Below are 16,648 nucleotides of genomic sequence, written 5' to 3'. Positions count from 1 at the left end.
GGGTACTGACTACGGTAGTATTCTCACCGCACGAAGCACTATATATTAACAGACTATTATTAGCTTAATAGACTACGTCCAACTCGACGATATAGTGCCAAATATGACTATTCAAATATTAATATACTGACTACAGGGTCTAGTACAGTGTCTACTACAGTGTCTGGGGGCATGACTACAGGGTCTACTACAGTGTCTGGGGGCATGACTACAGGGTCTAGTACAGTGTCTGGGGGCATGACTACAGGGTATAGTACAGTGTCTGGGGGCATGACTACAGGGTCTAGGGGCATGACTACAGGGTCTACTACAGTTTCTGGGGGCATGACTACAGGGTCTACTACAGGGTCTGGGGCATGACTGCAGGGTCTAGTGCAGGGTCTAGTGCAGGGTCTACTGTATGCATGACAAATCTATTCCTTGAGCCAATTGCTAAGACAAACAAGCTTGTTTACATTGTCTGAGAGTAAGGCTGCCCTCTTCTTTTGGACTATGTGACCTGCAAGTGAAAATAGCCTCTCACATGGCACAGAGGTAGCAGGAGTAGCCAGATATTTGCGAGCAAGAGGAGACAGCTGTCCATAGGCTTTTGCGTGAGCTGCCCACCACTCCAGTGGACAGTCATTCATTCCGATGCTGGGCTCAGCTTTGTAGAGGTCTAATTGTCCTGACAGTACCCTGACTTCATCTGAATCAGAGTCTGAAGACAGCAGGAGGAGGGTCCTCTTCGCTGGTGGCTCGTCCTCTGTGGCTTGTGGAGCAGCTTTGTCTGCTTCTGGTCCTGGCAGCATCTCTTTAAGCCAGGTCCACACCTAATAAGAGGGACAATTAATTAGTTGCATAGGACTTTTCATGACAGCCTAAGGACTTAACACTGGTCTTCTCATTCACACACACACCTCATCCCTCTCGTCCTTTGGTACGCTCTTCAAGTCCTTGAATCGCGGGTCGAGGGCTGTAGCCAGCTTCAGCCATCTGTTGTTGAGGGTCGCTTTGCGTGCGTCCAGGTCCTTCGTGAAGCTGGCCTTGAACTTTACCATGTAGCCCGGATCCTCCTCGTTGAGGTCCATGATGCGGTTTAGGTGGCAGAGTGCGGGGAGCACCACAGAGCATGAGACGTAGGTTTCCCCTCCAAGGAGCTCAGTCACATACCTGCAGTGAAACAAGAGAGCGAGAGAGAAAGAGGTGAAGGTGTGTGTATGAGAGGGAGATAGGTGTGTGTATGGGGGAGAGAGGGGGGGTGAGGTGTGTGTATGGGAGAGAGATAGGTGTGTGTATGGGGGAGAGAGGGGGGGGGGTGAGGTGTGTGTATGGGAGAGAGAGGGGTGAGGTGTGTGTATGGGGGAGAGAGGGGGGGGGTGAGGTGTGTGTATGGGAGAGAGATATGTGTGTGTATGGGGGAGAGAGGGGGGGGTGAGGTGTGTGTATGGGAGAGATAGGTGTGTGTATGGGGGAGAGAGGGGGGGGTGAGGTGTGTGTATGGGAGAGAGATAGGTGTGTGTATGGGGGAGAGAGGGGGGGTGAGGTGTGTGTATGGGAGAGATAGGTGTGTGTATGGGGGAGAGAGGGGGGGGTGAGGTGTGTGTATGGGAGAGAGATAGGTGTGTGTATGGGGGAGATTGGGGGGTGAGGTGTGTGTATGGGAGAGAGAGAGTGGGGTGTGAGGTGTGTGTATGGGGGAGAGAGAGAGAGGAGGGGGGTGTATGGGGGGAGAGAGAGAGGGAGAGACACTTACCTGCAGGGCTCAAGTACAAGCTCCAGCTTCTTCAGTTTGTCACACTCTGTGGGGGTCAGCATGGACAGCTTGTGGTTCTGTTGGGCCAAAGTGGCAGTCACAGCCTCCTGGTTCCTCAGGTACCGTGAGATCATGGCCAGTGTCGAATTCCACCTTCCAATTCAATAAAATAACTATTAGTCCCACTGGGGGTTGTTAATGCAGCATGATGCAATTGTACAGAATACAAAGAAATAAACACACACACACACTAAATTTACCCTAAGCATACAACAGGTAGTTAAACAGTCTCACCTTGTGGATACATCTTGTATCATGGGCTCTTTTGCTTGTCCGAGGGCAGTCTGCTGCTGCTGCAGTTCTTCTGTACTGGCAGGGCTGTGCTTGAAGTGGCCTACAATCTTGCGGCACTTTGCCAGGGTGGTGTCAAGGCTTCTGTCCTCAAGGGAGACTGTGATGGTTCTTTGCAGCACGTGTGCAGCACATGGCATGTGCTGGAACGGCATATAGCGCGCTGCTGCTATCATATTACGGGCGGAATCAGTCCCAATAGATGTGACTTTATCTTTTATATTCCACTCCTCTATTACGGTGTTGAACTGTTCAGCACACGCATCGGCGAAATGGCGGCCCACAGTTTTGGTCACCGTTAATGCAAATGATTGCAGTTTCCACTCAGTATCGATCAAGTGCACTGTGACACCCAAATAATTATGATTGCCCACCGACGTCCAGTGATCACCCGTTAGGGCCATTGGGCCAGCCCGTGCCAACACTTCTTCCCTCGCCTCCCTCTCTGTGTCATACATGTTGTGGATCCTTTTCATCACTGTAGCTCTCGAGGGTAGCTTGTAATTTGGGTCAGACGACGCTATTCGAAATGACTCCGCTAAACCCTTATCTTCCACTATAGCTATTGGCCTACAATATTTTGCTATCCACTTCGCGACGCTGTTGGTTAGTTTGTCTGTGGTGGATTTACTCAACCGTTTGCCTAACGGTAATTCTCCAAGAGTGGTTTGACGAAGCGTGCGAGTTGCTCTGGAGCTAACGTTAGCTACACTGGAGCTGCTCGAACAACTTGCCTGGACATGTTTAGCGTTCATGTGATACGTTAGACTAGAGCAGCTTCGGTGATACGCAAATTCTTTTTGACATAAGCTACATATTACAATGGTCTTGTTTACTGTCCCATCTATATTCTGTTTGAAATTGAACTTGCCGTTCATAGGTCCCAGGAGTATCGCCTCGGGTGATGCTGACATCTTGTTCCAGCTGAGCTAATTCCTTTGTGTGTTTGTTTTGTTTGATAGACGACGCATGTGTGAAGTGACGATCAAGTAGGCTACGGGTCATTCAATGGGCCAAGTTTAATACGCCCAACTCAAGCGTGGATTTCAAAATAAAAGCGCACCGATTTGCCACTTGTCTAAAGTAAATATAGGTCGGCTGTAATTAATTTTGCGTCAATTTTCATAACGCGATAATTTGCTGTGTAATTAATTAATCTAATTAACGCGATAAACTGACAGCCCTAAAAATAACATATGAAAATAAAATGGTGAAGAGGTGCTGGTAACTGATCTTTGGGAATAATGACGTTCCTGGCCAAAATTCCAGGTCTCTGACATCAAAGCCACGTAATCATCCCTCCCCCTTAACACTTTCAGTGCCTTTGATTAACGTTGATTTACCCCGTTGAATGCCACCACCCACTTCAATGTTAGCGTTAAAAACGCCTAATCTATGTTTTAAATTATGGCTATGTGTCTAATCTGCCCGTCGCTTATCAATGACTTGTTTGCAGTCAACATTGTCGAAACGGATTGTTTTTTTTAATCGGTTCATATCCTTTTTATAGCATTTCGAAAAGCTATCGTTCTCTCGAAAATGTTCGGAAAATTTAAACATTCCCCCATAAACGGCATTTATTGGAATATTCTCGAATACACTAGACACGTTGTCATTTGTCGGCCTATTTATGAATAGTTTTCAAATAAACGCTAGATTATCGATAGTATATGTGTACTTATGCACACTATAGACGCGAGCTGAGAAATCTATTCTCTCGTTTCCTCAAGATCACACACACACACACACATAGGGGACACGCCGTTATCTCAGTGAATACAGCTCCGATTACCCCAAGACTGGTAACATAGACTCCTTACCTTAGATCAAGATGTTCTCCAAAAAGATTATTCCAATTCCTGATCGCCATTCCAAATATCGATCACGCTTATTGATTGATTATTGGTTGCTGTAAATATATATTCCATGCTGCTTTCCGTCTCGCGATCAGATCCCTCTTGATCAGACCGCTCGCCAGCACAATGGAGCCAGTTGGCTCCACCTCTACAGATCTACAGATCCCAGGTCAGTCTAATCGACTGACCTGCAGTTACACAGGGATAGACGATAGGGGGCGCTTTTTTCCCATCTGAGCTCCTGGAGGGTCTGCTGTACCAACAGGAGACTCGGTTGATGAAATATGAATTCAGATCGCTAATAAAAAAATAAAACAACATTTGTCGTCGTCGGCACTCACCGGGGGGGCTGATAAAACAAGATATGTCGTCGCTGGCACTCAAAGGGTTAAGTGGTTGACATTGATTCTTGTCTCCTGAGCCTTTCAGCCATTGTGTAGTGTGATTTGTGCCTGGTGCCAGTGACTGGCAGCCATTGAACCTGCAAGGTTGGCTGCTACACAGTGGTGGGGAAGGAGGCAATTTCCACTACATTGTAAAGTGCTTTGAGTGTCTAGAAAAGATAGATAAATGCAATGACCATTAGTGCTGTCAGGCGATTAAAAAAATTAATCTAATTAATTACAGGATTTGTAATTAATTAATCGCATAACCATTTTATGCCTGATATTCTATATTCTATAATCATATTTCATATTGCATGTGTCCGGATGGCAGAATTCAGTACTGTATCTACAAAACCTTCTGTTTAATCATATTCCATCTATTAATTTGCTTAGATTTTTCAGGTCTGGTCAATTTGAGCATAGTGTTATTCACAGTCAAAGATCACTTTTTTTTTATTGATACTCATTTGGTTCATTACAATTTACTCAAGCCTAGTAACAGACAGTATTTCGGACACTGGGAATACATTCCCTGAGATCCATGTCCCTAGAATCAGATACCAAGAACATGCAAATGGACCATATAAAAAAAAGTCTGTAAATGTGTATTCTACGTTCTTATGGAATGAATGCGATAAAAAAAATGTTATAAAAAAATTAAAAAAATATAATACATTTTGAGTTAATTTTCATAACGCGATAATTTGCTGTGTAATTTATTAATCTAATTAACGCGATAAACTGACAGCCCTTCATTCATAAGACTAGGAGAACATTACTCCCAACCACAGTGCTACGGAAAACATTCTAATGACCTAGGAACATCAGTGAAAAGGCTGCCGAACGCTAACCCTTCTTCTATCTCCTCTCGTCAACCTCCAGCCCTCCCGCTTCCCTCTCTCAGAAAGCATTTAGCCAGGCGTAAATAATAGATACAAGGAACGATGGAGGGGAGGGAGGAGGTGAGAAAGAGGAATGGAGGATCAAATAGGAGAAGACTGGGTTAGCTCTCTTTTCTCCTCCTCGCCTTCATTTTACACTAATCTTAGGGGTTCGCTATAGAAACAGATTTGAACTCACATAATTGGAATTTCCGGGACTCGCATCGCACCCATTTAAACCGAGGCGCACTGGGATGCGTGCCTGGCTTTCACACAAGCTGCCACGGAGCGAGTGGGTGTGAGAGTCTGGGATGTTTCATAAATTATTGATCGTTCCCTGTGCTCTGCCATCTCTCTGCGTATTATGCGTGATTGCGTGTAACAGCGCATCGATTCCATTCCAAATATTGATAGCCCGCGACACAATTCCACCTTGACAAGCTGGGCGGAGGGAGAGCGGCGCTGCTCCTAACGTCCCAAGCCGCTGGGAACAGAGAAGGCATGCTGTCACACCTCGGTCTCTGCTGCTGCTGCGGTCAGCGCTGCTGAAGCGTGTCACACCTCGTCTCTGCTGCTGCAGTCAGCGCTGGGCGAGCGGAGGCATTTTACAGCTGCCTCCCCCCCCCCCCCCCCCCCCCGACTGTCCCACCATTTATAGCCCCACCCAGTTACACCAAGACTGAAATAAGAAGAAAAAATAAAAGGTGGAGTAAGACAGACAGACAGAAAGACACAGACAGACAGACACAGACAGACACAGACAGACAAACAGACAGAGAGACAGACAGAGAGACAGACACACACACACACACAGACAAATAGACACAGAGAGACAGATTGAGAGACAAACAGACAGATATAAAGGAATAAAATAAAAAGGAAGAGAAAGAGAGGAGGGGAGAAGGAAGAGAGAAGACAGACGACCACTGAAACGACACACACACACACGCACACATAATCAACCAGCCAACCCCGCCCAGTCAGCCTGGCACACGACATTAACAAAACACGACTACCACTTCTCCCGGTGCTCCATCAACCTGACTGGTGAATGTTACTTCAGTAATCCACTCACAGAGGCTGCACTCCAGGGCCTATGCTAGCCGCCGGGCCCTGGTCCCATGGTGCTGGCAGTGTTTGGTTAGGAAGCGTCTCTGCCACCCACGGCCTGGTTTCATGGCTCCAGAAAAAGCCTTTTTAAAAGGGCACACGTGTAAATCACCAGGCAAGCGGTCATTAGCGCTGGCATTTAGAGTCGCAGCGAGGACATGCCGATTCTTCGCTGCTGTGGTAGAGAATGGGACATCCGGCACAGGGCCAGTTTGTGCGTGTGTGTGTGTGTGTGTGTGTGTGTGTGTTGATAAGGGTGAGATAGGAGAGGGTATTGAGGGCTATTAGTGATACAGCGATGGGTATCGGTGGTAAATGTTTGTGACAGTGATTTACGTGCAGGACAGATGGGAGGGATTACACATAATTTATTTTGTGTGTCGAAGGCTTCATTGCAGGGGAGGGGTTGGAGTTGTAAACTGAGCCTTGATGTAACAGCTGTGGGAGCCGTTCACAAGCCGTTATCATTGATAACGGCTTGTGAACAGCTCCCACACAGTCATGTAGTGTCGTCCGTCCCAGAGAACTTTACTGCCATCTGGCTTCCTGAACAAGCATCACACACATACCATTACTGCAACACTCTGGGCTAAATCTACAAAGAATGGATTGCACGGAGCAAGTTGCACCCTTAAATTGGGATGGGAGGAAAATACCGAAAAACAGGAGAAAAAGTGAAAAAAACGGATTGTTTTTTTTAATCGGTTCATATCCTTTTTATAGCATTTCGAAAAGCTATCGTTCTCTCGAAAATGTTCGGAAAATTTAAACATTCCCCCATAAACGGCATTTATTGGAATATTCTCGAATACACTAGACACGTTGTCATTTGTCGGCCTATTTATGAATAGTTTTCAAATAAACGCTAGATTATCGATAGTATATGTGTACTTATGCACACTATAGACGCGAGCTGAGAAATCTATTCTCTCGTTTCCTCAAGATCACACACACACACACACATAGGGGACACGCCGTTATCTCAGTGAATACAGCTCCGATTACCCCAAGACTGGTAACATAGACTCCTTACCTTAGATCAAGATGTTCTCCAAAAAGATTATTCCAATTCCTGATCGCCATTCCAAATATCGATCACGCTTATTGATTGATTATTGGTTGCTGTAAATATATATTCCATGCTGCTTTCCGTCTCGCGATCAGATCCCTCTTGATCAGACCGCTCGCCAGCACAAAAAAAAAATCGAGATAGATTGATCATGCTATACTCGAGTGATCGTGAATTACTTGTGGAGGAAACGCTGTACAAAATAAACGTCTTTTCCGGTGTTTTAGACTTTGCTCTTTTATTTTGAAACCCCCTGACCGGAAGTATTGTTGTTATTATCGCTAGCAGAACCTATCTATGAGCAAACAACTTGTGTCGTCCGGTTCTGTGTTTTTGAGTTAACGCTTAACGTTGAGATTGTTGGTGAACAACTAACTTTAGGTTCGTTTTAAGTAACGTTAGCTAACGTTAGATGCAGCTACAGGCAATCGATGAGGAGGAATTTTTTTATCTGCAGTGCGTCAAAGCCATATATAATAGAATAGCCCTGTGGTGCGTAGGCACGACAGCGCAGATGGAAACTACCTGTTGTATTAAATTAATTGATGTTTAACTTGTCCGTGTCCAGTCCTTTCGGTCACTAGCCCCACCCGTTCATTGTAAACAATGATGCATGTAATTGTATTAACATTATTGTGTGTTGTAGCTATGTTATACATTCTGAATGGCATTAACGTTAGTTAGTTGGTTAGCTATTTAGCTAATGTTGATAGCATTGAATAGCATCAACACTAGCTGGCTACAACAAATTCTCACAAGCTGGTTTGAGTTTTCGCATAGCCGTGAGTATTCTCATAGCCGCGAGTAATCGATTAATCGATTACTCATGCCCATCCCTAGTTCGAACCATCGTTTTTGTATTAATTAATGTAATCATTATAGATCCTATGGGGGGCGACATTGCATAGTCTATCTGTACAAAAAAAATATTTGTTTCCAGTGGTGGCTGGTGAAAGATATTCTAGGTGGGGCTGTGCCACATTCACTCAGTTTCAGTAACTATGTTTCAGTAACTACAGTATATAACCAGACCTGCAAACTGATAAGAGGTGAAAAAAGGTGACATGTTTGTAAACCAAACCCCTGTAGGGGTGTGTCGGGGGCATTGTCCCCCAGAAGAAAATCGTTGTGATTTTAACACTTTGATTGCCTAAGGCTAAATTCATTATATACCATAGGTTGCCGGCTCTATTTGTCTATGGAGAAGTACCCCTTCTTTGCATGGCTATAACTTTTTAAATTCTATTGCTACATTGCCATTATTAGGGCCCATTCAAAGTCCTATATGTATTGTTCATTGTGTAGCAACGTTAAACTTTTTCATTCACATATTCATAGTAAAGTATGGTCTAATGTATAAGTATGTTTTCATCTCTTTCTGCAGCTTTCTCCAGAACGTGATCTATAGCCCCAAATGCATTATATTGATGATGAAATACAGTTTGATGGCAATCGGGGCGATATAAAAAATGTCAATTGGACGTACTTCTAGAATGATCTACGTATGATCTGATGATGACCGGATGGGCGGGGGATCGTTTATAATTCCGTGGGCAGCGTTATATCATTCATCTAGTGTGGGTCATATGTTCATCATAACAGTTTATATGGAACACGTTCAAAAATAACGCTGAATCTTACCGGATCTTCCTCGCGCCATTGGACGATCAGCGTGGTGTAGACCGTTTTCGATTATGGGATGTTTATCCTGATGAACCATTTCCAGCTTGTATAATACTATATACGTCCAAATAACGTTGTTTATTGAGTTAGGGCGAGCGATTGATCATCCAGTGTGTTGAGATGGAGTCCGGCTACCGGACGCGAGTGCCCGGAGCTCATATGGATGAGCACTTCCTGTTTGGGGCGCCCCTCCCTCTTGGCCGATCTGCCGATCGGCCACCAGATGGCGCTCTCGAACCGTTAGACAGTTGGTGGGAGCCCACCAGCACATCTCAGGGCTCCGGAAAGAAAATATGATTTCGATCACAGATTTTTGAAATATTGATATCAAAGACGAGTTACGGCGTCCTCGGCACCTTTAGCATGGCTCTGAATGACGTGAAAAAGCGTTTTCCGGCAATCAAAGTGTTAACATGTAAATGAAGCACTCAAAGAAGAAAATAAAGGGAAAAAACAACCCATATCCGGGTCTGACAGCACTATAATTACATTTTCAAGGCATGATATTTGAAAACGCTGATCGACTTTCGTGACTTTCAGATTATTGTAAAAACATAGTACTGTGATATTCTGATATATATCACATTCTGATATATATCTTTTGTGTAAAATTTATAAAAAATTAAGGGAACGATCAATAATATTCTTTTTATTAAATTAAATATTTAAAAAGGGGGAGGTTTGAACCCATTAATTAAGATTTGAATGCCAACATAACGGACCAAGGTCCGAACGTTGAAACGTTTGGGCTCAGCCCTATGAGCAACCACCTCAAACTGAACCTGAGCAAAACAGAGCTAATTCACTTCCCGACTGCCAAGAACCCGGTCCTTGATGACCGGCTGGAATTCTCTGCTCACATCGCCTTAACAACAATAACTTGCAGATTCTTCCTGAGCAATGTGAGAAGGATCCACCCCTTCCTGACAAAATAAGCCACCTAACACCTCCTGCAATCAACAGTCATGAATCGCCTCGACTATTGCAATGCACTGCTAGCTGGTTTATGCCACCAAGGCGCTTCAACTCATACAGAGTGCAGAGGGCGGTCTGGAACACAGAACATAGCACAGATCATATAGCTGATAGATGTAGGACTGGAAAGGAACACAGAACATAATAGCACGGCTGATAGATGTAGGACTGGAAAGGAACACAGATCATATAGCTGATTAGGGCTGTCTTAAATACTTCAAAGCTTCGTTCGATGGGCATGGGATTCGAATGACAATAAAATCTGATTATATAAAAAAAAAGATTTGTGTGCAAAATCAACTCTGCCTCTCTGTTAACACTTTCTTTGCCAGGCTTATGTACATCATTATACCATCCTCTGCCAGCTCTATTTGTCTATGGAGAAGTTCCCCTTCTTTGCAGGGCTATAACCTTTTAAATTGTATTGCTAAATTGACATTACTATGGCCCATTCAACGTCAATTATCTATCGTTCAGGATGTAGGAACGTTAAACTTTTTCATTCACATATTCATACTAAAATACGGTCTAAAGTATAAATGTTTTTATCGTTTTCTGCAGCATTCTGCAGAACGTGATTTATAGCCCTAAATGCATTATATTGATGATTGTATAGTTTGATAGCGATCGGCGCGAGATAAAAAAAAATTCAAATGGACGTGCTTCTAGAAGTTACTACTTATCATCTGATGTTGACTGGATGGGGGGGGGGGTCGTTTATAATTCCGTGGCCAACGTTAGATGATTCATCTAGTGTGGGTGATATGATCATTAGAGCAGTTTGTATCGAACACGGTAAAAAAAAAACGCTGAAACTCACCCCAGTCTCCTCGGGCCGTTGGGCGATGAGCGTGGAGCAAAAATATTCCTATTATGGGATGTTGAAATATGCGATCCATCTCCAGGTTGTATAATAGTATATACGTCCAAATCATGTTGTTTACCGAGTTATTGGTAACGGATCGCTATCCATTGTGTCGCGCTCGAGTCCCGGGACCTATAGCGAGTGATCGGACCGAATTTGGATGAGCACCAGTTTCCGTTTCCGGTTTCCGGTTTGGGCGATCCGCCAATCGGCCACCAGATGGCGCTCTTGAACCGTTGGAGAGTTGAGAGGGGATCAACAGTAGATCTCAAGTCTCCGGGGGAGAAATATGATTGCGATCACAGATTTTTGAAATATTGATCTCAATGACGTGTTACGGCGTCATTGGCAGAATTAGAATGGCGGGGAATGACGAGTTAAGGCGTCCTTGGCGATTAAAGTGTTAATTACAACAAGCAATGCTGTTTGTTATTTAAGATGAGGTCGGACTCGGCACTGACAGATTTGTGTTCATTGTGCTGCTTTTATAAAGCCTCAAATAACAGCTTACAATATTTCATGAAAGCAAAGTGTTTCGTTTGTCTAAGATTTAAAAAGGTTTAAACTTTACAGCACTGACAAAGTTGAACAAAGTGTTGTACAAGTCTCACAAAATAAAATAATAAAAATGTAAAAAAATAAATAAATGTATTTATAATTTTTTTTCTTTTTTATCTCAAAGCTTCGAATTAAAATCTAATCTGGGCCCCGAAGCTTCGAATTCCCCCAAAAAAATGTAAGGTCAGCCCTATAGCTGATAGATGTAGGACTGGAAAGGAACACAGAACATATAGCACAGCTGATATATGTAGGATGACTGGAAAGGAACGCAGAACATATAGCACGACTGATAGATGTAGGACTGGAAAGGAACACAGCATATCACGGCTGAGGCAGAGGCCAGTAGGTCATCTGCATGTTGACAGGGGTGGAAGGGATTGGAGGATCAATAGAAGGGCTGCAGTGCTCTTCTCGTGTGCATGATCAATAAGCCATTAAAAACGACTAGTCATGGTCTGAGGGGGAAGCCCTGTGACTCATTTCAATACACTCACTCACGACTGAGTGGGGGGGGAGAGAGGGAGAGAGAGAAAGAGAGAGAGAGAGAGAGAGAGAGAGAGAGAGAGAGAGAGAGAGAGAGAGAGATACTCTTACTCAACAGAAGGCAGAGGGGGAACGTAAACATTCCTTGGTTTTAATGGTCTGTCGTTTTTTAAGAGCAATTTCAGGGAGAGAGAGGTCAAGGCTCAGCTATTATTTTAAGGGGAGAGGTTGACTGCAGGGTGGAGTTACACTGGAAATGTAGGGGGGGGGCACTTTCCCCCTTCCCTCCGTCTCTCTGGGTTCCCTGACCTTGACAGACTCTTCAGGTACATCAGCAGTCGAGGTTGGATGAATTTCACACACCAATCGAGGAGCTCTCAGGACAGAAGAAATTAGACTTGAACGCACTCGAGTTATTTAGGAGGAAAATATGTAAATGTATTCACAGATATATTTTTTTTTTTAAATATGTAGTAGAGATGCCAATGACTCTATTCGCCTTCTTGTGGTTGCATGAGCAAATCAGTCAATAGGTCAGTGCTTATTGATGGTAATGTTACTCACTCGATGTCCTTCCTGACTGAGCCCAGCAGGTCTTCTCTCTCCCGGAGAGCCAAGAAGTTGCCTTTGGTTTTGTGGAATTCATGAGTGTAGTCCTGTTGGGGGTAGATGGGTGAAATATGAGGAAGTGAATCATTACCCCTATGGTCCAGCCAAGTGAGCCTAATCACAGAGAACTATCAATTATCAAGTGAACCATGTATGAATTATCAAGTGAACCGGTTTTTATAGGCAGCATATCCAATTACAAAAGAGTAATTGGATAATTAACATAAACCTGTATAAAATCATCATATTTAATGCAAATCTTGCAATTATTTTGCAGTATTTTTCACATCGCACACTTACAGTATGACCAGCTGTCATCAGAAGGTCTCACTGAGTCATGGTGTTCTACTCAAACAACCCTGCTATCAGAAGGTCTCATTGAGTCATGGTGTTCTACTCAAACAACCCTGCTATCAGAAGGTCTCATTGAGTCATGGTGTTCTACTCAAACAACCCTGCTATCAGAAGGTCTCATTGAGTCATGGTGTTCTACTCAAACAACCCTGCTATCAGAAGGTCTCATTGAGTCATGGTGTTCTACTCCAGGGGTTCCCAAACTTTTCAGGCCGGGGCCCAGAAAATAAGGCGTCAGAGAGCCGCGGCCCAATGCACATCGTCTGGCTTTTTTTTTTCTTTTTTTTTGCCAGGTGACCGATTTTTTAAGCCAAATATCACTTCAATCCTATTAAGTTAGTTCAAGTTAGTTATTCATTTATATGTGCTATTTATGAGAGGGCTAACTTGTTGCAAAATAATAATGATAATAATAATAGCCTCATTAAAATACTATTGTTGCTTCGGTTGTTTTCAGCGTTTTATGTGCATAATCTGTTATTTAGTTTGAAATGTTCGTTGAAATAAGTAGATTTTTCGTTTTTGTTTATTTATTAAGTTAATATAAAACCATATAGTCACATTTTAGAATACAATAGAATAGAATTTTAGAATACAACTAGAAACACTGTCCTGGCCTGCTTCTAAGTTCAGTGGCCTGACAAAAAAAATAAAAAATTTAAATCATCTCGCGGCCCACCCGTGGCTGCTCGCGGCCCACCTTTGGGTCGCGACCCCGACTTTGGGAACCACTGTTCTACTCAAACAACCCTGCTATCAGAAGGTCTCATTGAGTCATGGTGTTCTACTCAAACAACCCTGCTATCAGAAGGTCTTGAGTCATGGTGTTCTACTCAAACAACCCTGCTATCAAGGCGGTCAGGTGGCGTAGCGGAGATTGCGCTCGTCACCAATGCAAGAGGCTGCGGTCTCGACTCCCGGAGTCAGCATTGCCTTGGCTTGGGCTGATCGCTATACTAACTCGTTTGGCTGGGTTAGGGGGAGGGAAGCCGTGGGTGGGAAACTGGCGTTGTGGACAGCAAAGCCTACAGGTCAGGTCTGGGCGCTTGCTCAGCGGAGGCAGGACTTGAGGAAGGCAGCGTGACCTCCCACGCGTTACACTTCACCAATGAGAGCCCTCGCTGCCAGGTGAGAAGAGAGCCACTGGCTGTCGCCGCACGTGTCGGAGGAAGCGTGCGGATACTTCAGGGTTGCGTCTATACTTTCCATAGCCGCATTTCTGGCAGACGTTTCTGGTCATGTGACATGTGCGCCCAATAGCGTGACGAGCTGTGTCTTTGCCCATTTCCACGTCAAACAGCCTGCAAACTACCTGGCGTTCTATCGCCATGCTCTAAGACAAACTCTAACCTTAACCAACTTCGAAAGAGTGCCTAAGCTTAACCGTCGAAAGAACTTGCCTAACCTTAACCAACTTCGAAGATTGCCTAAACTTAACCAGTGTAGAAACTGAATCAGAGAGCGTCTGCCAGAAATGTGGCTACAGAAAAATATCACGCTTCAGGGTTCCCTTGTACTGACCAGTAGGAGAACATGCGCACAACAACCAGGTAGGGGAGGGGGGGGAATTGGCACGACTAAAATTGGGACAGGGAGAAAACAGAGAAAAATCGGAGAAAGAGAGATAAAAAATAAAAATAAAAAAAACCTGCTATCAGAAGGTCTCATTGAGTCATGGTGTTCTACTCAAACAACCCTGATATCAGAAGGTCTCATTGAGTCATGGTGTTCTCCTCAAACAACCCTGCTATCAGAAGGTCTCATTGAGTCATGGTGTTCTACTCAAACAACCCTGCTATCAGAAGGTCTCATTGAGTCATGGTGTTCTACTCAAACAACCCTGCTATCAGAAGGTCTTATTGAGTCATGGTGTTCTACTCAAACAACCCTGCTATCAGAAGGTCTCATTGAGTCATGGTATTCTACTCAAAGAACCCTGCTATCAGGTCTTATTGAGTCATGGTGTTCTACTCAAACAACCCTGCTATCAGAAGGTCTCATTGAGTCATGGTGTTCTACTCAAACAACCATACTATCAGAAGGCCTCATTGAGTCATGGTGTTCTACTCAAACAACCCTGTGCTGTGCTACCATTTATTTTCCTTGTTGAAAAAACCTGGACCGTCCTTTAGCTGCACCTATTTTCCCAACCTCGGACATAAATGTGTTCCGTGTCTGGAGAGCTTGTCACGCCAAAAACAATCCATTATAATAAAGACATGAATAGAATAAACAATGTTTATCTTGAAAATTTTTAATTAAACCATGTGGAGGCAGACAGTGAACCTTTTTGTTTAATATTTACTTGTTTTCACCTACAATTTCCACACTTTGGGTCCCGAAACACCATGTATGTATGTTACATACATTGAGTGTGCACTCAATGAAAATGTCTTCTTTTATATGTTCTTCACATAAAATGAGCCAAGGTCAATCTTGGGTTGGAAAAGATTATTATCCAACGCAGGAGAAAGAATTCCACACTGCAAAAATTCGGACAAAAATAAGATATAAAAACAAAAATTTGCTTGAAACAAGTCAAATAATCTGCCAGCAAATTTGACTTCGCAAGATTTCTTGAAATACGTACAGTAAACATATCTAGGGTTCTTTCTCATGATTGGATAAAGTGGGATGGGATACCAGAAAATGTATGTTCTGTTCACTGCAGAGCGGAGGGCCTGGGAGACCCATGTTACTGACAAAAATACTCCATATCAGTGATGTCGGTCAGAATGTAGAGCTTATTTTAAAATATACCACTTTCAGCACCTTTAACACATCCAGTGCCAAAACGCTGTCCAGCGTTATTGGCCGCCATGCGTTGTCTGCCAGGATCGCTGTACAGCGTTTTTTAGATCAATATTTAATTTTTTCGCCATGGCATTCATAATTCATATACCCACCCCCGGTCCTGCAGCTGGACCTTAGATGTGACTGCAACGACGGCTCAATACCGCCGCCTGGTGGATGGTCGGGCGAGTTACACTCCCAAACAGGATGTGCCATCAGTGCATCGATGAAAATCATCCGGCAGTCACATCTCGTTACGGGACTCCCGACAGACACTATGTACATAATGGATCGCTTTCTAAACTTGATAATCGATATGATTTTGGCGTTTATTGCGCCATTCAAACCGGAAATGGACCTAGGCGATCGGCGTCGTATAATTGGGATCTTTCACCGCCAGTCTCATTGGCCAACGGTAAGAGGAATATAATGTTATTTTCAACCCGATTGTGCATTTCCTCGTTTGCAAACCATCTGATCAATATATCCACCCAACCTACATAAAGCAGTTACTGATGATCGGGGAATTATAAATGACCCCCCCCCCCCTTTCCTCTGCGCATGATGAGGCATAATGTATACCGATCATATACATTTTAGTTTTTTGGTGTAGCGTGTATGGGGGGGAAACGGCAATCGATAATCTATATAATGCGTTTGGGCCTATAACTAGCGTTTTTGGAATTACAGCAGAAAAGATTAAAAACATACTTATTCTAGAAGGTATTAACACAACAATGTATGAATGAAAAAGTATAACGTTCCCACATCCTGAACGATAGATAATCGATGTTGAATGGGCCATAGTAATGTCAATATAGCAATAACATTTAAAAAGTTATAGCCCTGCAAAGAAGGTAAACATCTCCATAGGCTTACAGCGCTGGCAGAGAGGGGCATTAGATGGGCATAACCCCCGGCGGGCAATGTGTTAAGG

The 16,648-nt window shown here is 43.8% G+C and overlaps 1 protein-coding gene across 2 annotated transcripts in view; it reads right to left on the bottom strand.

The window, feature by feature from the left end:
• The window catches only part of gosr1 (golgi SNAP receptor complex member 1), a 260,165-nt gene that overhangs the window by 222,184 nt on the left and 21,333 nt on the right, over window positions 1-16,648 (bottom strand). For both annotated transcript variants that reach the window (XM_084317512.1, XM_084317513.1), the window contains one exon: window positions 12,520-12,611. In XM_084317512.1, the coding sequence (XP_084173638.1) occupies window positions 12,520-12,611 (92 nt within the window). The remainder of the gene's footprint in view (window positions 1-12,519; window positions 12,612-16,648) is intronic.

Source organism: Notolepis coatsorum, assembly GCF_963971535.1.
Source record: "Notolepis coatsorum genome assembly, chromosome: 1".
Classification (NCBI taxonomy): domain Eukaryota; kingdom Metazoa; phylum Chordata; class Actinopteri; order Aulopiformes; family Paralepididae; genus Notolepis; species Notolepis coatsorum.
The sequence above is the reverse complement of the archived record's forward strand: the minus strand, read 5'-3'. Positions and strand labels throughout refer to the sequence as shown.